Here is a 23,063-nt window from a genome sequence, read left to right on the forward strand (position 1 = left end):
GCAACGGATACCCGCGGCCGGCATTCCCTCCGATCTCGCGGTTCGAGACTACCTAATGCTACAATCCCGCTCCAACAACCTTTAGCTCCTAGCTTTTACATCTGCATACACATGTGCGACAAACAATCTCAGGAACCAAGAGTAGACAGCATCGCGTGTTGTATCTGAGCCGGCAGTTGATTGTAAGTCTTCGTTCCGCTGGCAAGCTCATTTGCGTCATGACGACATCAGCAACACCATAGCTAATAATGCTGCAAATTAGCTACGCGCTTCAGCTCAGGGCGACCTCTTGTACCTCCCACACACTACACTTTTGTGCAATGGCCCTTTTGCAGCGAATTGCAGCTCAATCGACTCTTCGCTTCGTTCCGGCCGTGTCTATGACCCTAGCCCGTAACGCTTCCACCATGGCTCCCAAAGCAAGTACTACTCCAAAGACAATGAGCTTCCCTACCCCGCGATGCAGGTCAGCTAACCTACGCAGCTTAACGATCCTTCGCTTCTGAAGCAAAACGTACACTACATAAATGGCCAATTCGTACCGGCCATCTCTGGCAAGACCTTCAAGGTCACCGGTATGTCTGCTCGCACACAGGTTTTTGCGTTCGCCGGAGGGGGCGGTAGCCTCGGCACACGGCTCCTAACAACTCCCTCCAGATCCCTCGACCGGCGAGCTCGTCGGCACCAGCGCCGAAGCCGACATTGACGACACCAAGGTCGCCATCGAGGCGGCCGCCGAGGCATTCAAGACCTTTCGCACCCAGACCGGCCGCGAGCGCGCCAAGCTGCTGCGCAAGTGGTTCGACCTCATGAACGAGAACGCCGACGACATTGCCAAGCTCATCACCTGGGAGAATGGTAAGCCCATCGCCGACGCCCGCGGCGAGACGGCCTACGCTGCCAACTTTTTCGAGTGGTTCAGCGAGGAGGCGCCCCGGGCCTACGGCGACACCATCCCCAGCTCGGTGGCCGCCAACCGTGTGTGGACCATCAAGGAGCCCGTTGGTGTCTGTGGTCTTATCACCCCGTAAGTGTTAATTTTTGACGGCACAAAATCCAGAAAGGCTTTGTATGCTAAACTATTCCATGCAGCTGGAACTTCCCCGCCGCCATGATCACCAGGAAGATTGGTCCCGCCCTGGCCGCCGGCTGCACGGTGGTCTGCAAGGCCCCCGGCGAGACTCCCTTCACTGCTCTGGCGCTGGCTGAGCTCGCCCATCGTGCTGGCATCCCCAAGGGCGTCGTCAACATCATCGCGTCGCTCGAGAACACGCCCGCCGTCGGCAAGGAACTGACGACGTCGCCCGTCGTCAAGAAGGTGTCCTTCACCGGTTCCACCGGCGTCGGCAAGCTCCTCATGAACCAGTCCTCGAGCACGCTGAAGAAACTCTCGCTCGAGCTCGGCGGCAACGCGCCCTTCATCGTCTTCGACGACGCCGACCTGGACGCCGCCGTCGCCGGCGCCATCGCCTCCAAGTTCCGCTCGTCCGGCCAGACGTGCGTGTGCGCCAACCGCATCTACGTGCAGCGCGGCATCTACGACGCCTTCGCCACCAAGTTCGTCGAAAAGGTCAAGGCCTTCAAGGTCGGCAACGGCTTCGCCGACGGCGTCACCCACGGCCCGCTGATCCACGACCGCGCCGTCGCAAAGGTCCGCGCCCACGTCAACGACGCCGTCACCAAGGGCGCGAAGGTCCTGGTCGGCGGCCAGGCCGTGCCCGACCTCGGCGACAACTTCTTCCAGCCCACCGTCCTCCGCGACATGACGGTCGACATGGCCGTCGCCACCGAGGAGACGTTCGGTCCGCTCGCAGGCCTCTTCCCGTTCGAGACGGAGGCCGACGTCGTCGCCATGGCCAACAAGTCGGACGTCGGCCTCGCCGGCTACTTTTACTCGCGCGACCTCGAGCGCGTCTACCGCGTGGCCGAGAGCCTCGAGGTCGGCATGGTCGGCGTCAACACGGGCATCATCTCGGACGTCGCGTCGCCGTTTGGTGGCGTCAAGGAGAGCGGCTTCGGCCGCGAGGGCTCCAAGTACGGCATCGCCGAGTACCAGGTCACCAAGATGATTACGTTTGGCGGCATGAACAAGCCTCTGCAGAGCTGAGACAGTACTCAACTCCAAAAAATTGAGAAAGAAAGAAATGAAAAGACAATAAATGGGAGGAGATACTTGGTCAGATAATGATAAGCAACTTGCAGTATTCAAAATCCATGTTAAAATGCAAAGCTATCCAAATGCAGCGTGAATTAGTCCGGGTATCCTTATCGATGTTGTCGTTTTGCCATCTTTGATACATGCCCCAAAGTCAATCTCCTAGGCAACGTTCCTCATATTCATTCACTCCTCTGCCCGATGCGTGTTTCAACAATCAACCTCCCAGCCGCGTTTACTTGTACAGGGGGGTCACCTCCTGGCGCAGGGGCAGCTTCCTCTCGAGGGTGTGGAAAGCTTGAGTGCGAGGAGTGAAGGGCGTCGAGTGAAAGGCCTGCATCTCGGTGTCCTTGATGTTGGCGGTGCTGTGGATGGACTCGGCATCGGACTCGTCCTCGAAGTGGTTGCCGCTCCTGGGCCACATGGCGTAGGCCGCGAACCCGAGATTGAGAATGTACAAGGCTCTATCAGCAGCAGGCAGAACGTTAGCGGGAACACACGGGGTTGTTGCGTACGGTGCGTGTGCGCGGGGCTCAGGGTGGCCGGGAGAAGAACGTACTGCATGTAAAATGTTACACCGAGGGAGCCCTGGGCGATCTGGCAGGATTGGTAAGCGCCATACTTCTTGGCTAGGCCGCAGCCCTGGCGAAAGTACCACGCGGCGGGCGAAGGGTAGCGCGAGTCGGAGTAGTCGGGACCGATCTGGCCGTAGATGCTGACGGTGTAGAGGATGAGGAGGGCGGTGTTGACGAAGATTGCGACGATGGGGAACCACAGCTTCATGATGAAGGCGATGAGCTTGGCAAGGAGGAAGAAGAGAGATATGACGGAGATGGCGACATTGAAGTTGGTCAATCTGCGAGCAAAAAGAACGGGGTCAGTAAGAATGATGCCAACTTTGTCGGTCTCAGGGTGGTAGGGTCTTGTTGTGCGTACGTGGAGGACCAGATCAGAGGCACCTTGGGTAGCGGCTTAAAGTTGGCGTAGGCGTAGAGGATCATGTTGGGGTTGGAGTTGAGGCCGTTGTCGAAGCCAATCTGCCACATCTTCGTGCGGTAGAGGTCTGGCTGAGCAATGCCGTAGATGACGAGCACGGCGATGAGGCCGGCGAGCTCGAGGGGCATCAGCCAGATGGTGGCCTTGCGCGAAACCTTGGGCCACTTGCGGTGGACGAGGTGGTAGGACCGCGCGCTGCGGGAGAAGATGCCCATGATTGCGGTTGGTTGGGTAGCGGTTTAGCCTTGCGCGACTATGGTCGGGTATATCTCGAGATCGGGTAGGGCAGTGCCGATTTTATTTTGGTGCTTTGAGCGATGTTGAGCTTTGTCCACTACGTGTTGTGTGAGAAGGTGCTGGTGATGGCGCAAGAGTTGCGAGTCAAAAGTTGGTCGACTCGGTGAAGTTGCGGCAAGTCCAACACGAAGGCAGTGAGGAAACCAGGCCAGCTGCTTTCACACGACCGTTTTTCTTGTGCCGTTCGTCGCCAAGAGCTTTGCGAAAGGGTGATGTGAGAGGATGAGAGGGTGAAGAGGGGGTGGTGCGCCGTTGCTGTGTTTAAACCAGCAAACGACTACTTCTAGCCGCCGATGTCGATGAGGCTGGCCAGCATAGTGAGGGGTTCCGCTGCAGCGACGCAGGAGGATGGATGGGCACATCACCAGCCAGCCAGTGATGAGGCTGCTGTAAGCGCCCAGATCGGTATGGGGGTGGACGATTGGACGGGTGCTGTGACGGCCCAGGCCAATGAGCGGCGAGGAGCAGTCAAGAAGCTGTGCGCTAGCGCATTGTCTGATTAGGTAGGTGTCTCGGCAGGCGGGTGGTGGGAGCCCGATGTGATAGTGATGGGGAAGTGGTGCTAGCATGGTAATTCGAGGGGCAAAAAAGGTGTGATGAAGTTATCTACGAAGGATTACCATGGCGCGTACGGCCTGGATGCATTGTTTGGTTCCGTTTGCAGTAGGCGATGATGGGCAAATAGTTGACAGCTGGCGGCCCGCGTTGATAGACTGCCATAGCCGGTCCGTGGATCTTGCAGGGCACGAACTTCCTGGTGACACAGTTGATGTCCAAATTGATTGAGTTCGACAATAAATCACCGGGATCAACTTATACCGTGCTACGCGGAGGCAATGTGTCGATGAAGTGTGTCCACGGGTGAATTCTGTGCGTTACGGTGTGACTCGCCGGTGCAAAATGTGCTGTTTTCAAAGTGTCTGGTGAATTTTAAGCAACGTCTATTCCCACGCGGCATGCTATACAGTAGGTAGCCATTTGTCAAAAGCCATTAGAGGGAAGAGGTCAACTGCATATCCGAGATATAAGACACAAATCATTTCGAAACACGCCATTTTAATAAGGCGCTGCCATTTATCCCACGGCCGGCGCGGACAACGTTGGTTACCCTGTAGGCGCATCGGTCGGATTGGGATTTAGAGTAGCGGAGGCCGCCGCACAACAACTTCAACACGCACTAGCTTGCCGCTATTTTGAGCCGGGCCAGCGCCATGAACCAGCGAAACGTGCCGAACCACCAGCCGGCTAGAACGTTTCGGCAGTCTTCTGTGCCAATAGTCGAACGTGAACTAGTTGATAGTATGAAGAGTTATGCTCCGTCCTTCGCGGGTCATTATGCGCATCGAATAAACCATGAGGGGCTCCGCTAAATAGTTAGTTCGGCGGAGATTGGGAACAATGAGATTCCCGACGAAGCAAATAGAAAGCAAGCAGGCACGATCGCCAGAAGCCGCCAGCGATCACTCTAGCCGACACGTCGCAATGTCTCGCGCCCTGGCAGTTGCTTGCTGGCCGTGGTTGTGGTCTGGACTGGTCCACGGTGGGGAGATGCAGCCCTTCCACCTCGGCCAGGGTGGCGCGCGACGGCTGAAGACAGGTCCTTCCTACGCCCCTGCGTGCACATGGCGTGGTTGAGAAAACTCTGTGTCGGTCGGTTAACTCGAGACGGTGGGTTCGCGTCTGACGATGATTGCTGTTGGCGTGATGATGATGGGGCGGTGTTGATCGCAACGGGGGACGGGCTCAAGGAGACCGCGAGCAGTTGCATCTCGATACCGAAAAGTTGAGTACGTAACTAGTTAGCGATTATGTTAGCTTGGCAGGGCTTTGAAACTTGTCAGGTTGAGAACTTCGAAGGCACCCGCGGCGCTGTCCGCGGACTGTTGCGCCCTTTATCCACTGGCTGCAAGCCGGTGCTGGGGCAAAACGCCCGCAAACGATGCTGAATCCCGGCCTCGTCACATCTCGCTTGCATGTCCAGACAAGGAACACAAATGGTAGCAGTAGTTCATGGCAGATGCGAAAAGCCTTGAGCAGTCGCGTGGGTGTTGTTGGGGATAGTTGTGTTTTCCGAAAAGGCCAACATGGAGAGGGAGAGGCATTGGTTGAGTATGTATGTACAAAGGTAGTATAAATGTTGTCCATTTGCACCAGGAGGGAGGGGGCTACAACTGCTCAGATACGCGAGACAGAAGTTATGCTTCATCAACCTGGCCAAGCCACCACAGAAGCATCTCGAAAATTTCAACCCAAAAAAAGTAAGAACGAGTCGCATAATCTGCGCCAGCATCCATTCCGTATTCCCGTCGACTGTTGACAGCCACCCCCAGCATCAGGCTCACAAGTGAGACAAGGCGCTGACGAAGCCAAGCCCTCGCTCACGCCAAGTCTGAGCTGCATGTGGTGATAGAATGCATTGAAAAACGGGAAAGAAAGGATTAATCGGTCAACATAATGGGGAGAAAATATACAAGCGGCATCAACATCAAAGGGAAGCCTGATCAAGACTCCTCAACTCAAGTGTCCTGGTCCTGCTTTTTTAGCTGCTCACTTTTGTCTACAGTACCCTCATGTCCTTTTCTCTGTACCAAGTATGGCCTGCTGGGTACTATCGGCATATTACCGAAACGGCGATCAGTACTGATCTGTTTCGCTCAGCAACTCGTTAGGATGGCTGGATGCCTGCTTGGCCATCCATGTCGGATGCCTACGACCTAGGTACATGGGCTGGCACAGTACTGACACCGCCACCACAAACAGCTGCATCCTGTATTCTCTGGCACAACTCGGTGCTGACTGCACGATACACTCTCAACTTACCAGTAGCTGCCGTGAGCAATGATCCCGCGATTTCCAAACGCGGCGACGAGTCCGCCACAGGTCTCGAACCTCCCTCACCCACCAGTCGGCTGTCTCGGCCGTAGGCACGTCAAGCACTAGGTAGCCATCGCAACAGACTCACTTGCTGAGATATATACGCATACAACACTCCGTCTAAAACCATCAGCCGTATGGAGTATACAGAAACAAGCGGATGCATGATCCTGTCCTCTAACCACACTCACTCTGAACGTCTCGTAGTAATCCACCCGCTGACCTGTCTCCACGCCCATCCATCGCGATCTTCCGCTGCCGTCGCCTTCTGCCTAGACTACTGTAGGTACCTATGTACTGTACATACTGTACAACCTTGAGAGAGAGAGGTCCAGGCCCAGGCCCAGGCCCAGACCCAGAACCCCCCCAAGCCACGCACCACAGCGAAACAATATTGCACGCTCTGTTATTATTAGCCAAGCTAATCTGTACTTTTTTCTTTCTTTTACACTTTGGCCAATCTTTTTTTGGTTGGTCTTTTGGAATCAGAACTAGCTAGAACGTTGACTTGCACGAGGCTCTAGCAACACCCAGTCCCAACTCCCCCCACTGCAATGCGGACCTCTCGCCTGCTACCCTTGTCAACCTTCAATTGTAATCTTTCCTCTCTCTCCAGACGCAAGCAAATATTGCCAAAAATTTCAAAACCCCTTGATGCGGAAAGCTCAGTACCTGCAAACCCCTACCCAAGACGACGATTCGACCTCACGCTCTTCCGCCGTCGACTGTGACACGATCCCGTCTCTGCAAGCAACACCCAACCGAGCCGATACACCAGTAGTGATAGCCTCACTCAGCTCTGCCCCTCGCACTGCTCCCTCTGAATGGTGCGCCGCTTCCACCAAGACCGATACTGCCAGCGCAAGATCCCCGAGTCGCCCGTCCGGCCTGTGTCCCCGGCGACATCCCTCACTCTTTGTTGGATCATGCATCCCGCCAGCTGATATACTTTCCGGTCAACCGGCGCCATCTCTCCCGCCTGTCCACTCAAACGCCGTCTCGCCTAGTTTGATTGCTCGCGCCTCAAACCGGCAACAACACGACCTCACCCAGTTTGACGGTACCCAACCACTGCGCTTTCTCGGCAAGCGACCGTTCCGGCTGGCCCAGCTCAGCTCCGCCATGGCATCCGATCCGCCCAAGAAGCACCGCACAGGCTCATCGCCTCCCAAACGGTTCGAGCTACCCTCCGTTGCCACGGCGCCTCTTACAAGAACTTCGGCACGACAATTCCGCGAGCCCGTCTGTTCTCCTCTCTTCTTCTCTAACTCGCCTATACGACATAAGAGCAGGCCATCGGCCGACTCGACGTCTGATCTCGCCGCCAGTATGCTCGCCCCTCTCGGCCAAGATTCACGCGAGACCGTAACGACTCTCAAGCTTCCCAGGACCAGCGTCAGCGCCGTTAGTCCCACAGCGTCTGGAAGCACCCCAGGCAGCCTGGCCTCTTCCATAGACGTCTCGGGATCCTCTACAAGCCCCGACAGCGTCGTCATGCCTGGCAACTTGCAAATCCTCCGCTCCATTGGTATACTGGAGCTTCTAGAAAACGATATACGACCTACCTTTATGATTAATCTTCAAAACCCGTCCAACACGACCCAACCTCACCTTCCTATACAATATTCCAACCCTTCCCTTCGCGCTTGTTACGAGTTACATCCTTTAGTAAACGCCGGCTTCGAGAGCAACCCGACAACTCCAGAATTCAACCACTTCAGGGAATGGGTTCTCTGCTCGACGCCAACAGCAGAACAGCCGGAGCTCGGCTTCCCTACATGTGAGTACGGTCACATCACTTGGACCAAGTCGACAGTCCGACAACGATTCCGCTTCGTATCTGGGAGCATCAACCTGAGAGAGTCTTCCGACATTTCCGATCATGGGGCCCCCAGCGCGGAAGCTCCCGAATGCCCCGATGAGGATACCATCCCCTCAAAGCTGGAGGCCCAAGCAGATTCCGAGGCGGATGCTCTGGAACCACTGGATTACTTTGGCGACGCTGCCGTTGAGCCATCTGCTGACAGCAGAGCTAATAACTTTGAGAGAGCATTGATCCATCAATCACAAAACCTACAACCCGGGCACCCCGATGAATTCACCAACCAAGTATTACAGTCCAAGGAGTCGAGGCCCTTTTTCGACTGGACAAGAATACCCATGACCGATTCTCTCCCCGAGCACATCAAACTGGTAAAGACGACAGACTGGGCGTCTACACCGCTAGGTCCCATTGAGGAATGGCCTCACGAGTTGAGGACGCTTTCGAATCTCGTTATGGGTAGTCCACACGCTGCCACGTTATATTGGGGGCCTGAATATATCAGCCTATACAACGCCGCGTACGTCGAACTCGTTGGCAAAAAACACCCACGTATCATGGGAATGAGGCATTTTGACGCTTGGGAGGAAATTTACGATGAGTTCGAGCCCGTTTTCCGGAGTGCTTGGGAATCTGGTCAGGCAACTATGAAACACGACAGCCGCCTCTTCCTGCGGCGGGATGGCTATCTCGAAGAGACGTTCTTTTCATGGTCTCTGGTACCGGTAGTTGGAGGAGATGGTCAAGTTGTAGGCTTATACAGCCCTGCATTCGAAAACACTCGTCGGAAAATCAACGAAAGACGCATGCTTACGTTGCGAGAGATTGGTGAACGGACCGCTACGGCGACTACGGTGAGCGGATTTTGGCCCTTGGTCCAACAAGGACTCGAATACAACGAGTTTGACGTCCCGTTCAATCTTATTTATTCCACATCCAAGGAGGACGCAGAGAGCGAAATATCATCTGTGCGTTCTGGGAGCCTGTCACACCCAACCCATCTCACGCTTGAAGCGTCATCCGGCGCGCCAGAGGGACACCCGGCTGCCCCAAAGATAGTCGATTTACGCACATATGACGGCGGCTTCGCGCCGTATATCAGAAAATCCATCAACATGGGCGGTATTCCTATCGTATTATCCCAGAGAAATGGCACTCTCCCTGAGGAACTCATCGAAGGTCTCCAGTGGCGTGGATTCGGTGACCCTTGCAGGACAATCGTCGTTCATCCCATCGTCTCTACTAGCGCCGGCGAATCTGTGACTGACTTTTTGATCATCGGCGTTAACCCAAGGCGACCTTATGATGACGACTACCAGCTCTTTATTCATTTATTGGCAAGACAACTGGCAACTTCTATGGCGTCAGTCGTACTCTTTGAAGAGGAAATCAAGCGTGGGCAAATGGCGGCGAAGCTTGCTGCCGAGGATCGCCGAGAGCTCTCGATGCAACTCCTTCTTCGAACGCAAGAAGCAAACGAAAGCGAGCATAGATTCACGCGGATGGCGGCGTACGCGCCAGTCGGCATGTTTATTGCAGACGCTGCAGGCAAAATCAACTACTGCAACGATATGTGGTGGCACATCTCACGTTGCGCCCGTGAAGATATGCTAGAGGACGTTTGGATGGATCTTGTCCACCCAGAGGACAAAGACGCCCTGGGGCGTGCCTGGACAACATTGGTTGAGGAGAAAGTCATCGTCTCTCAGGAATTTCGGTTCAAGACATCTGAACAAGAAGGGGATCATACAAAAGATAATTGGGTTCTGATGAGCGCTTTCCCGGAGCAAAATGCGGATGGCCATCTCAAGTCCATCTTTGGCTGCATAACCGATATTTCCTCACAGAAGTGGGCAGAAAGAGTCCAAATTGAACGGAGAGAGGAAGCTGTCGAACTCAAGCGGCAGCAGGAGAATTTCATCGACATTACCAGCCATGAAATGCGCAATCCCCTCTCTGCGATTCTGCAGTGCGCAGATCAAATCGCAAACAACATCACTGCATTCAACACGCGCAATATCGAGCACGTCGAGGCACTTCTCGAAAGCTGCCTTGATGCGGCTAACACGATTAATCTGTGCGCAAGCCACCAAAAGCGAATCGTTGATGACATTTTGACGCTGTCCAAGCTGGACTCGAACTTACTTACCGTTACTCCAGTAGCGGAACAGCCAGTGAGGGTCGTACGCCGGACACTCAAAATGTTTGAAGCTGAGCTTGCAGCCCACGATATTGATTTTGAATTTACGGTCGACGATAGCTTCGAAAAGCACGGGGTCAAGTGGACGAAGCTCGACCCATCACGCCTCCGCCAGGTCCTGATCAATCTGATGACCAATGCGATCAAATTTACCCAAGGGCGCCAAAATCGACATATCAAGGTTGTCCTGAGTGCCTCGCGCGATATTTCCGAGGTCGCCAGCGAGAGCACCTACTTTCCTCGAAATGCCAATCAGATTGGCAGCGCAATGGACATTGACAGCGAGGACGACTGGGGCACTGGTGATAAGATTAACATTCACTGCACCGTCGAGGACACCGGGCCTGGTCTCGCGGAAGAGGAGCTCCGTATTCTGTTTCAGCGGTTCAAGCAGGCAACGCCCAGGACCCATGTGCAGTACGGTGGCTCCGGCCTGGGCCTCTTCATTTCGCGCATTCTGACCGAGATGCAGGGCGGCCAAATCGGTGTGACGTCCACGGCCGGCCAGGGAAGCAAGTTTAGCTTCTACATCCAAAGCCGGCAGTGCGCCGACGCATCCGAGCCGTTTGAGTCTCTCTCGTGCTTTTCCCTTTCGCGACAGTGCCGCTTGGTGGCTGGCCCTGAAGCCGGCGGCCAAGCGGAATGTGCCACCCACGGTCAGCTGGCCGGCGGCGGCGCCCGAAAGCCACCCTCCTCTACCCCGGCCGGCGGCGGCGGCAGCAGCAGCAGCAGTGCGCAGCACGATGTGCTCATCGTCGAAGACAACATCGTCAATCAAAAGGTGCTGCAGCGGCAGCTCGTCAACCGCGGACACACCACCTTCGTGGCCAACCACGGGCAGGAGGCGCTCGAGACGCTGCGGCGGTCGCGCTTCTGGCGGGGCCGCGAGCGCGACGGCGTCGCCATCTCCGTCGTGCTCCTCGACCTCGAGATGCCCGTCATGGACGGCGTGACGTGCGCCCGCCGCGTGCGCGCGCTTGAGCGTGCAGGCACCATCACCCGCCACGTTCCCATCATCGCCGTCACCGCGTACGCCCGCCCGGAGCAGATTGCCGACGCCAAGGCCGCGGGAATCGACGACGTCATCTCCAAGCCGTTTCGCATCCCGGAGCTGCTGCCGCGCATCGACGAGCTCGTCAGCCAGCACGGCGGCGGTGACAAAAGTGGCACGCTGCCCTCCACGTAGGCGTGATGGGGAGGGGGTCTTCTTCCCCTAATGTTAAGAGGCCACCATCCCCCTTCCCGGAAACATGTATTGGGGGGTTTTTTTTTTCTTTTCTGTCTTATTCATGCTGAGCATCTTGTCATGATCGAGCGTCGGCCTTTTTTTCTGCGTTCTCCTTTCTTACACTGTTCGGCATATACAAGCGCAATTATAGTAGTCATGTTTGGGTCTATTTTTCTTTTGGAGATGTTTCTCCTTTTTTTTTTCTCTTGATTTTTATTTCAGTGAGGAACAGCAGACACCTACACGCACGATCAACAACTTCTTTGTTCTCTTCTCCTCTCCTCTCGTGGAGGGCCATCTGTTCCACATATCACATACAGGGACGGACGCACGGATGGGATGGCTCGCTGACCAAAAAAACATACGTGGATGACGCTGATACACGACGAAAGGGTTGTTGCTTGGTTCATTGTTGCTTTACATATATCTACAGATACCCCCTCCCCCACCTCCTTGCCCTGCTTTGAAGCTAGAATATACATACACGAGCTATGCCACCCGCGTCATTATTCATGCTGACCGATTCGTGCCTGACTTTTCGAGTCATACCCATGGTAATGTCATGCTAATTATTGGCCAAGCTGTATCATGTGTTATACGATACACCTAATGCCCTATTTGTTATTTCTTGAATTTGCTTTTAATAACACCAAGTATTCAAGATGCAGCAAGGTTCCACCAGGAACGGTGAGCAACAGAGCGCCTCTTCCTCAAGCTGCAGAGTTTTAACTTGAGTTCTGCAGGCAGATTTGGGAAAGCAGCGATACATATCACTCATCAAAGATCGTTATAAAAACAGGCACAGCAGTTGAATTAGGTATTACTATAATCTCCTCCGGGTATCGAACAAAACAGACCAAATGCACGCAACTAAGCTGTGTTTTTTTTTCCTCATTGGACTTGCCAATGATTTTCTTGAAAAACAAAAATAGGAGACTTCCGTAGTGCCTGGTGCAAAACAGTATGGAAAAAGGTATCAATGAAAGCAGTCTTGACAGGGTATCTTGGTATCTTGTGAAGAAATGCAGAACCATCCTTCCATTCCAACCCTCTCATGCGTTTGGGTATATTTTTTTTCTGAAATTAAATGTTTTGGGGTTTGTTGGCGTGACAATCATCGAAAAGCTGGTACGTCTTGCAGGCGTCAAGCTAACCACGTCGGTCTGCCACCTAAGCAGAAGCAGTGACAGCGGGGGCGGTAGAAGCCTCCTCAGTCTTCTTCTCACCCTCACCTTCGACGGCCTTGGTCACTTGCTCCTTGACATCGGCAGCGGTTTCCTCAGCCTTGCCCTGGGCATCAGTAGCGGTCTCAGCGGCAGTCTCCTGAGCTTTAGCAGCCTCCTCCTTGGCCTCCTCGGCCTTGGCGGCGCCCTTGCCCTTGATAGTAGCACGAAGCTTGGAGAAAGCGCCAGTCTTGGGCTCACCGGTGGTGGGGGAGGCATCACGCTTGCCAAAGAAGGGGAGAGAAGACTTGCGTCTCTCCTTGACGTCGGTCTTAGGCTCAGGGGCAGCGGCTTCGACAGGGTCAGCAGCGATGACCTCCTCGGCGAGAGGAGTGGTGGTGTCAACGGGAGGGATGACAGGAGCAGTCTCAGCAGCGCCCTCGGGTTCCTCAGGAGAAGCCTCGGTGGCCTCAGCGGCCTTGGCGTCGGCCGCCTTCTTCTCCTTCTTGGAGAAGACACCGCCAAAGAAGCTGTTGCGCTTGTTGGCGGTGGGCTTCACGACATCAGCAGCAGGCTCCTCGACAGCCTCAGCGGGGGCGGCAGCATCTGGAGCCGCGACATCCTCGGCAGCGGCCTCAGTTGGGACAGCAGCCTCCTCGGCAACCTCAGCAGGAGTCTCCTCCGCCTTGGCTTCGTCCTTGGGAAGAAGGTCCTTCTTGCCAAAGCCGAAGAAAGAAGCACGTTTGCGACTGGCAGAACGACGCTTGGACTCCTCAGCCTTGGGCTCCTCCTTGGCGGCGTCCGCATCCTCCTTGGGGGCATCTTCGGTCTTGGCGGCGTCAGCGGACTCGTCAGCGGCAGCAGGCTCGGCAGCCTTGGCCTCCTCCTTAGGAGCGGGCTTCAGAGTCTCGAGCGTGTTCTTGTAGACCTCGGACTCGGTGACGGAAGTAGCAATCTCCTTGGCCTCAGCGATCTTGGCCTTGATCTGGGCAACCCAGTTGTCACGCTCAGCGGGATTAGCGGCCTTGAAGGTGTGCTTGTTGCCTTTGGTGATGAAGTGGAACTTGTTGCCGTCGACTTCAGGCTCGGAAGCGTGGGACTGTTGTAGGTTGTTAGCATCCATCTTCGTGGTCGTGATGCTTGCGGGTGAAGAGGCATGACTGACCAAGTTGATGACGTTGTGGGGAGCCTTCTTGTCACCGGAGAAGAGGAGACCCTTGCCGGTGTGGGAAGCCCACGAGATGTTGTCGAGAGCACCCTCGGCCGACTTCTGGGCCTTTTTGTAAGCCTCGAGGGCCTTGGCCTCGAAAGCCTCAGAGCCGAAGAAGAAAAACTCCTTGCTACCGAGCAGGTTCCTTTCGAGGTGTCAGAAAGCGTTCTGGTGTGATTGTACTGTGTGAACTGTTGTGCTTACTTGGGGAAGCTCAGGCCCTGGGCCTTGTATCCAAGCTGGCCCTCCTCGACGGGCTTCACCTCCTCCTTGGTCTCCTCGGCAGCCACGGGCTCCTCGTTCTTAATCTCGTCGGCAACGGGAGCAGCCTCGGTGGCAGCAGGAACATCGAGAGCCGGAGCAGTCTCGGTGACGGGGGCGGCGGCCTGCTCGACAGCGTCGGCAGGGACCTCAACGGGCTTCTGGATATCGGCCATTTTTCTGGATTAAAAGTAGAGTATTGGGTATCTTAAGTGGGTATCACAACAACAAAGAAAGACGGATGGTATAAAAGAAAAAGCTGGGAACCAGAAAAAGGCGTCCACGAAGATGATGAGAACAGAGGATGGTGTGTGAGAGGAAGAAGGAGGGAGCACGAGGCAGAAGGGGATGAAGGGGGGTACTTATTTGGATCGTAAAGGGCGGACAGGCCAGGCAGGTCAGGGCAACAATGCAGGCAAATTGAAGGGGAGGGCAGAGGAGAGGGAGGGAGGTTACAGGTGGCAGGCTAAAATGGAAATGGCTTGAAAAAAAAAAGTAGGGGCAGGCAGGGAGGGAGGGATGGAAAGCCAGAAGGCAAGAAAGCAAACAGACTGGAAGCAGCAAGGAAATGAGTGGTGGTGGTGGTGGTGGTTGTAGGTAGGCCTGGCTGGGTGGGTGTTGTCATCTCCCAGCTGCCAGCACTATGTAGGTACCTTTCGAGATAAGCTACTTAAGCTATGCAGCATCCTGCACCAAAACACCAGGCCGTGAAGCTATCTGGGTACCTGCCGTAGGTTGGCTACCCTGCCGTGCCTAGGGAGGGGAGGTACACCTACCCTAGTTTTTAGTGCTGTTAAACTGTTACCGTCCTGAGCGCCATCTGGGGTCCAGTGTCAACCTCCCTACCGTCCCCGTTTTTATTAGTGTCAGGGTGCCTCACTCAGGTAGCATTTTGGTTAGGTACTTCTGGTTCGCCGGGCACCTTCCCGGGCTGCAAGGTAAGGTACATATCAGCCGCAATCACCGCCAAAATTGTGTGCGACGCTGGAAAGTATCTACCAGGAACCAACTGGGGCAATGTTATTAGGGTTCATTTTTTACCAACAAGGGGTTGCACCAGAGACCGGTCTGAGAACGGTGACGGGAATGGCACCCAGGCTATTTGTCTACTCACCCACCGACCAGTGGTAATTCGTACGGGGACAAGTATCCGTACGCTGTGTGGACAGTGGTTGTGTGAAAAGAGTGAAATGGTGTCATATTATTGCTGGCTGGCATTATTGTTCGTATTATCAACAAAAAGATACCTGTTAGCATAGTATGTACGTTAGTCATTCATACCTGGATTCACCGCCATGTGGCCACTCACAGCCACATACATACGTACTGTACCTCCTATTTGATGCACCACGCAGATGCCGTGATGGGGATGCGCCGCCGAGATATTGCATTTGTTTTTCGGAAACACATACGGTCCACGGATAGTACTATTTGCACATCTTTACGGATACTGATACATAGTCAAGTTGGGGTTTCGTATCCTTAACGCTCAACACATTATTCCCGGCCAGCTCTGCCCATCCATCTCTTATCTGCGCAAACTTTGGGTACCTGCATCTGTGTGGTTGCCCATTGCCGGCCCATCAGTCCATCTGCCTGCCAACTGGCAGCAAACGGAGGACCGCCGTTGTTCGTTTGCAATTTGCACTTCAAGGTGAAAGAGGCCGTTTTACAACGCCACTCCCGACTTTGTACCTGGCTGTATTTCTTCCTTCAACATCACCACTCAGCACCACTGCACCACCGAATTCCCACCAGTCTCGGCAGTAACCCGCGATGCAAAGCATGTCTTGAAAGAAAAAAAAAAAGACGAAAAAAAAAGGAAAAAAGAAAAAAGAAACCCGATCCACCACTCTGCTGAGACCCTGGCCGCCTCTGTTGGCAGGGCTCCTTTGAATGGCCTCCGCCCACTGGCCCGTGCTGGTTTAAGCGAGTGGGCCTTATTTTACAGAACATTACTGACCCGCTCTAGCAAAGCCAGATTGCCCGTGCTCGTTCGCAGCCAGATTCGTTGCCGCAACTCGGCCAATGAACCATGATGGACCTCTCACGCTGCTAATAATCACTGATTAGCCAGCCTCTATCACAGATTCACCCTCGCTCGTTCGCCGTACCGGTACATAGCTGACCACAATGTAACTCGGCTCTGCCACTCTCGTACCTCGCGTGGATTTGCCTAACGCCTTCCCCATAACCAGACAATACCTTGCGATGACTCGAACTCGCCCTTTCGATCCGATGAACCTAGAATCAGCAAGCCACAGTCAAGCTACTGCGCTGACATCGCGCCGGTATTGCGACATGGCCATTGCCCCCCTAGTCCCTCATCGTCAGCGGGGCAGAAATACGATGGCTTAGCCAGACAACCAGGCAAAAATGCGAAATTGTCGACGGCCATCTGAAGACGGCTGAGGCTTCAATTCGCCAATGCCTTGCGTAGGGAGTACAATTTAGACAATAGTTTCTGGAGTTGAGACGGCCACATGTATTCTCATGCTCATTCGTTTGGAGTAATCATCTCCCCGATCGATTATCACAATCCTCTAGCAAAATCCACCTCCTTTTAGAAGAGAAAGAAGCCCGACCCTCTCTGGAGACCTCGAACAACGAAAAGAGCAGATCTTTCGCCCACAGAGGAGCTCACATTGCTGTGTATTAGTTGCTGATCTCACAAATCCCCAGCAAATACCCGACCCGTTCACAACAACGGACCGGGCTACCCTTCAATACCATGGGCCACCGGAGCAACCAATACCTTGCTACCTTCACAGTCTCCTCTCCATTATTGGACGCCTACGCGCCACGTTGCCACGGTTCAGTCGTCTCTCGGCCGCGTGGAAAGTGAATGGGCAATACTCATTGTGATAGTCGGTCAGCAGCAGGCTGCACAGCGCTGCCCCTTTTCTGAAACAGGCACCTGGCATCCTGCCCTCGTCCTCTCGCTGTCTTGCAGATTGAGCCAAAAGGAGGTTTGGACCTCATTTCGTCGGAGCCATAATTTCCGGCAGCTCCATTTCACAGTTTGATAGGCTCTGGCGCAGGCGCCAAACTACATGGCGGCCCCATTTGCCCACTCCAATTTGGTACCGCAAACAGCCAATACTCAGATTTGGTCCGATTTACGGCAGGAATCTTGCAATGCCCTCGTCCATCTTCAAGGGGGTGTACGCTGTGCCATGCTGCAAAGGCACCTGATTGGTGTGTGCCTGGCGCTGTCATGCATCATGTTAGGATTATACCCCTGCTGACGAATCACCATGAGTGAAGCTGTCTAGGCTTGCTTTCGCATCCCGAATGACTTTTGTCCTGCTCCCGAAACTAATGCTGGTAGCTTGGCAACTGGTAGGTTGGAAAGTCCATTCACTTTCTTTTTTCCCTTTTCTTGCAGGTATCTATTTCACAGGCGCAAGACATCAATCAGACTCTCTAATACTATCGATTTAATTCTGGCTCGTTCCACAATTGTGACCTCGACCGCTTCTCGGTCGGTTGGTGGGATACCCGTACAGCAAGGGTCTCCTGGCCACTGCCTCAAGACGATGGGTTATGGGACATGGCAGAATGCGCAACCGGAAAAAAACGAAGAGAGGGCTCACCATATCAAACCAAACCCGTCAGTTACGGCTCGAACTTCAAAATTTGGCAACAGTTGTACGACTACAGCACGCAGTGCGTCAGCCTTCTGGTATCGAACCGTTTCGCAGAGCAAATTGAGCCCGCAGTGATCTTTGAACAAGTGGGCCAGCTGGCGCTCTGCTACCCACATGAGGAGAGAAAAAGAGGACACCTTGGGGGGTGCACCGAGACGTCACAAGGCCAGATGACTTCTCTCGGCCGCCGCTATTGCCTGGAGTTACTATTAATACGGAGCACTGTTGACTGGCTGCGAGTCCTTTTTAGGGCGTGAAATTTTTTAAAACGCCCGTGACTTGTGCAGCGCGAGCGGCTGGCCGATCTGATGCAAGGCCAATCTGCTCCTCCATGGTATGTACCTTTCACCAGAGACCGGTCGAGTTTTGATCATCAGGATTCATGGCAAACGCTGTAGCATCCCCCTTGTATGTACAGGTACGCTGCTTGGCTTTTTGGTCTACTGGCGGGCCAGTGGTGGCAAGCCTGCAGAAAGCTGTATCAATCAAGGCTCATCGAGCACATGGCGTGCAGCTGTGTGATGGTGTGCTACTGTGAATGGTGTGCATCGCGAGGGGCAGCACAGCCAATAGCAATCACCTCCGCACACCCTGAAGCATGCCAATGCAGACGCCACGAGTACGCCCTTGGGCTACAACACAGTGCACACTCCAAGCTTCCTCTAGCGACCTGCGACTTGAACACCAAGCTAATCGGAACCGAACGCGAGAAGCAATGACGGATGGGTTGGTGCTCATGCTACTGCGTTGTTACCTAACTACGGAGTACCAGGAGCTTATCTATACACCACCATCTTCCCATGTGGCGGGGCCGACAATCGAGCAGAATGAGGCGATGCAATGCAGGGCTGATGCGATGACATGGAGAAAACCTCAAGTACGACAGAAGCACGATGGCTTGTCATGACGGCATAGCTCCTCATCGCGATGCCGCAGCTATATTGCTCAACTTCTCTTGACCCGATTTTAAGTCCAGTTTTGCCACGCTTGGCTTTTGACAATTGGTTGGCAGGCAGACCACTATCAACATGACAGCAGGCCGGCGTGCTGTTGTGCACGGTGTCGAGTGCATGACAAGCGCCACCGAACATGCCAAGCTAGTCGCCATCGGTCACGGTACCAGGCATGGATGAAGCAGTGGTGGCCGCACCGTCCATGGACAGCTCTAATTTGCTCGCTATCGACGTCTGCGGGTGGAGGCGGTATGTATGCCGTCTGACGGAAGGCGCGCAAGTGCGTACAGCACCGTCCAAAGTGGCACAGGCAAACCTGAGATGAGAGATGACAAGACAGGACGCCTCTTCCTCGGCACGGCTGCATTGGTTGATGCTCCGGCTATTTCTGTTCAACATGAGCTAGGCTGGGTGATGCAGTCTGTTTCACGACACTGCTCTGCACCAAAGCACCGACACTGGCATAACACGGCAAGATTTCATATCGCTGTGGTCGACTCGATGGACCGTTGAGAAGCCACCGGGATGCGGTCCCGGTCCTGGTAACGTCTACACCAATCACCACCGCCTGCTTGAGCGCAGTGGAGAAGGACTCGGCGCCGATCGCTTGTTGGCCTGCAGGCGACAAACAGCCCGATGCGATGACGGGCAACCCCTCTTTTCTTTTTCATGGCCAGCTTGGGATCCATTCGAAACCTCACTCATGGCTGCATCGTGATGGTTTTTTGGCCGTGGGGGTTTGATTGATGTGTAAGGACTTTTTCTGAAGGCGTCGAACTTGCAAAATCCGTGCCGTATCGTTCGTTCACCGAAACCTTTTTGTTTCTGGCGCAGGAGTGGCGGCAGTCGTTTCTAGCGTATTCTGCTTGGCTGTGATCATTCACATAGTCGCGGCGTGGAATGATGGTGTATACTCTACAGAGATGATAATATTAATCCACTGATAATGTTTTGCATGGCAATCAATACACGTATGGAGTTCATTTTTGCAGCCCTCTTGATGCGTTGAAGGGATAGGGAGGATGGGGAGGAGGGACAGGATAGAAAAAAGAAGAAGAAGAAAGAATATGAAGAAAATGAAGAAAGGAAAGAAAATAGAGAAAATAGAGAAAACAAGAAAAACAAGAAAAATATAGCCTCTTGTGAGTCATTCCTTCTATCCCAGCAGTCTAGAAAATTTGGCTAAACTATTGGCAGCAAACGGGCTCGAGCCAATACAGCTCGCCGAATTCCAAGAATTAGAGTATTAAATAAGAAACTAGCGAAATTAAAGAATAATCCAAATCTCAAAACTTGCAAACTTTATAAACATTTTCAATTTTAAAAAGTTCACGGTCATAAATGCTTGCTCAATCGCGCGGTGCGTGGCTTCGTGCACGTCAACTCACTCACTCACTCACACCCCGTAGCTGCCACCTGTTCCTGTTCCTGTCCCTCTTCTTTCAGAGCTTCTGCGCATCTTTCGTGCATCACCAAGACACAGTGAGTAGACCTATCCTCTGTACTTCTTTTATTCCATATATCCCATCTGGCTCATCTGACCCATTCAACCCAGCCATACCATCTAACAATCCATCCATTCTCGTCGTGGTTTTTATCCTCGTCCCTTCCATGTATTCATCATGGCACGCCGTCGGAAAACACCGAAGGAGGCGGCGCCTGCCATTTCACCAACTGCCATTACACGCAGCGAGAGCCCTCTATACAACATGGCCTTGTCGCGACAGCGGCTGGAGAGAGAGGGCTTTCGTCCTCTGGCAACTCACCAGAGCGTACAGGAGACAATCGAGTCCTGGGAGGCCACTATTAAAAGTCAAATACGCGCCGCCGACGATGACCACGACCGGCCTCGGCAGATGACGAGGGCATTTCTCATCCTCCGCGAGGAGCCGGAGCTGCGACCAGAGAAGCAGCACCAGCACCAGCACCAGCACCAGCACCAGCCCGACGCGGTCGACTTCGAGACCATCATCACCTCGCAGGGCATCGGCCCTCTCATCCTCACGCACGTCTTCGCTGGCGGCCACCGGGACGCGCTGAACCTCGCGCTGACTTCGAAGCGCACCTGGGTCGTGCTGGCCGCGAGCGTCAACTACTACGACTTCTACGCCGGCCGTCAGCAGAACCTGGGCCTCGCGGACGTCCTGGTCTGCGGCGCGCCGCGATTCACGCTGGAGGAGATGATGGCCACGCACCGGGAGGACCCCTACGGGTTTCGGGAGGCGACGGCGGCGACGGCGCCGTTTACGGCCTGGCACAACGCGGCCATTTCCCGCGAGGAAGACGCCATCAACACGCTGTTCGCGGTTCGAAAGAGACTCAGCGTGGGGCCGGAAGAGACACCCAGGTTTCTGGAGGAGGCCTTCAAGCCGGAGACGCTGAATACAATCCGAAAGATCAAAGATGTCAATAGCATCTTCAAAGCGAACCAGTTCAACTCCCAGCCGCCGCAGTCGATCTTTGAACCGCAGATGATCTTCTCAGCGACTCGCCTACAACTTTTACGTGAGTGTTTTCTTCACTGGTTTATAGTCACTCTCATCATTTTATTAACCAACTATTAGTTATCAATATTTTTAAACAGCGTAAAAGTCTGCAAGTCCTCCATTTTCACAATACTCCGTTCTTTGACCGACGGATTCTGGCCATTGTGCTACGAGCCTGCCCTTACATCGTCACGCTGGGGGTGTATAACTGCCCCTTGATTCATCTTGGGGACGTGATTCCGCTGCTGGATTTAATCTACGAAATTAACAGCGAACGCCGACGAAAGAACACCCCGCTGATAACGTCGTTCGACTTTTATCCTAGCTTTCACCAAGGATTGGCTGGCTCAGGCCGCAACGAATCCGTATACGGCCTCACGGCCGACTGTCTGGACCGAGATATTGTCCAGAGAGGCGTCTACGCCATTTTGCTCAAAAGTTTTCTGAAAGCACGTCAAATGAAGCTTCGCCTGCTCTTCGAGCCCAGACAATCACTTCGGAAGTTTCTATCACGCCTACCCAATCCGGCGCTAAGCATCCCGACGTTCTTTGACGGGCTTTCTCGATACCTGGAGAACGGGCCTCAAAAGAGGCAGGCCCTTTTCGACCTGACGAAGCCAATTCGGCTAGGCATCGAGCCGAATCTTGAAGATGACAGACATTACCGGGATGAAATGGGTAAGTATCTCCCCTTTTGCAGCTCCTGCGGCTACGAATTACTATACGAATTTTTCCCTGCCGGTGTTCGCGGGAACCCTCCAGAGCTGCGGGTGTGCGCAGGCTGCAACCTTCAGGACCTACTAGACCAGCAACAGCCCGATATGCGAGATTGGAAGGTTGGTCTGCTAGGTAAGCTCATGGAACCAGGGTGGGATGGCAGGGCCTTCAATGCCGACGCGCCCACGAGCGGCGAAAGCGAAGCACCAGAGAACGATCTGATGAGGCTCCGAACCACGGTGACGCTGCGAACCGACCCGTCACCTATCCACATTGGATCGAACGGCGAGCTCGTGCCTACGCGCTACATCATTCAGCTCATCCGGGACAATAAGTGCCCGGAGGACTCCTTAAGGAACCTGCCATCGCTGCGAGACCTGGCCGAGGACCTCGGCGAACGGTGGGGGGACCTGTTCAACCACTGCAACCGAGCAGACACGCACGCGCGTGCCCGAAGGAGGCTCCGTGATGAGGCGGAGGTCGAAGCGAAGGCCAAGGCTGAGGCCCTTGGGAGGCCCTTGACGAGGCGCCCCCACGACTACTACGGGGAGGTCTGGCGGCGGAAGAGGCACGCCCAGGAGGTGCAGACGTTTAATTACTGGACGGCGGCGCAGTTCCACCTAGCCCTTGAGCGCAAGGGCTGGTGAAAGAAAGGAGACGGTCTGCTTTTTGGAAAGGGAAAAAGGGAGGAACCAATCGGATGATAGTTGAGGCAGGAAGGCGTGGGTGTAAACCCAGTCGAAGATTTGGGAGAGATTGCTATTTTCTTTGGAGCATTGGGTAAAGGATGTCATCGCGGACAATCATGACTTTCAAAATGATAACTTATTAGCAAGCGCAGACGGAGGGAAATTATCAGCTTCTTCATACTTCTCAAATACAGGCGACTTCAACGTGGAACAACGAATTACCTACTCGATACAGGGACGATTGAGGATATAAGCACCTATACCAAGGACTGCTCGTGCTGATGACGGCAGTGGCCCGCGAGCCTCTGTCGCCTCTTCGGCCTCGGCGCACTTAAAGCCAGGTACCAGCTTGGAGGCTCATT

At 54.2% G+C, this 23,063-nt stretch overlaps 5 protein-coding genes across 5 annotated transcripts; 3 read left to right on the plus strand and 2 right to left on the minus strand.

Annotated features, from left to right (window-relative positions):
- Window positions 1-460: 460 nt before the first annotated feature.
- Window positions 461-2,107, plus strand: ISF_05628 (succinate semialdehyde dehydrogenase; the record flags this gene model as incomplete). Its single annotated transcript, XM_018849233.1, has 4 exons — window positions 461-466; window positions 509-575; window positions 658-1,027; window positions 1,093-2,107. The coding sequence occupies 4 exons, from the start codon at window positions 461-463 to the stop codon at window positions 2,105-2,107; spliced, it is 1,458 nt and encodes a 485-aa protein (XP_018703804.1).
- A 283-nt stretch (window positions 2,108-2,390) lies between these two features.
- ISF_05629 (hypothetical protein) lies at window positions 2,391-3,366 on the minus strand (the record flags this gene model as incomplete). The annotated part of the gene is made up of 3 exons (XM_018849234.1): window positions 2,391-2,619; window positions 2,715-3,011; window positions 3,092-3,366. 3 exons carry the CDS (start codon window positions 3,364-3,366, stop codon window positions 2,391-2,393), a joined length of 801 nt encoding a protein of 266 aa, XP_018703805.1.
- Window positions 3,367-6,976: 3,610 nt separating this feature from the next.
- On the plus strand, window positions 6,977-11,530 carry ISF_05630 (ethylene receptor; the record flags this gene model as incomplete). Its single annotated transcript, XM_018849235.1, has 1 exon — window positions 6,977-11,530. The coding sequence occupies one exon, from the start codon at window positions 6,977-6,979 to the stop codon at window positions 11,528-11,530; it is 4,554 nt and encodes a 1,517-aa protein (XP_018703806.1).
- Window positions 11,531-12,742: 1,212 nt separating this feature from the next.
- On the minus strand, window positions 12,743-14,382 carry ISF_05631 (hypothetical protein; the record flags this gene model as incomplete). Its single annotated transcript, XM_018849236.1, has 3 exons — window positions 12,743-13,834; window positions 13,901-14,090; window positions 14,150-14,382. 3 exons carry the CDS (start codon window positions 14,380-14,382, stop codon window positions 12,743-12,745), a joined length of 1,515 nt encoding a protein of 504 aa, XP_018703807.1.
- A 6,049-nt stretch (window positions 14,383-20,431) lies between these two features.
- Window positions 20,432-22,659, plus strand: ISF_05632 (hypothetical protein; the record flags this gene model as incomplete). Its single annotated transcript, XM_018849237.1, has 2 exons — window positions 20,432-21,314; window positions 21,374-22,659. 2 exons carry the CDS (start codon window positions 20,432-20,434, stop codon window positions 22,657-22,659), a joined length of 2,169 nt encoding a protein of 722 aa, XP_018703808.1.
- Between the last annotated feature and the right edge of the window lie 404 nt (window positions 22,660-23,063).

Source organism: Cordyceps fumosorosea (genome assembly GCF_001636725.1).
Source record: "Cordyceps fumosorosea ARSEF 2679 chromosome Unknown scaffold_13, whole genome shotgun sequence".
In the NCBI taxonomy this organism is placed as follows: domain Eukaryota; kingdom Fungi; phylum Ascomycota; class Sordariomycetes; order Hypocreales; family Cordycipitaceae; genus Cordyceps; species Cordyceps fumosorosea.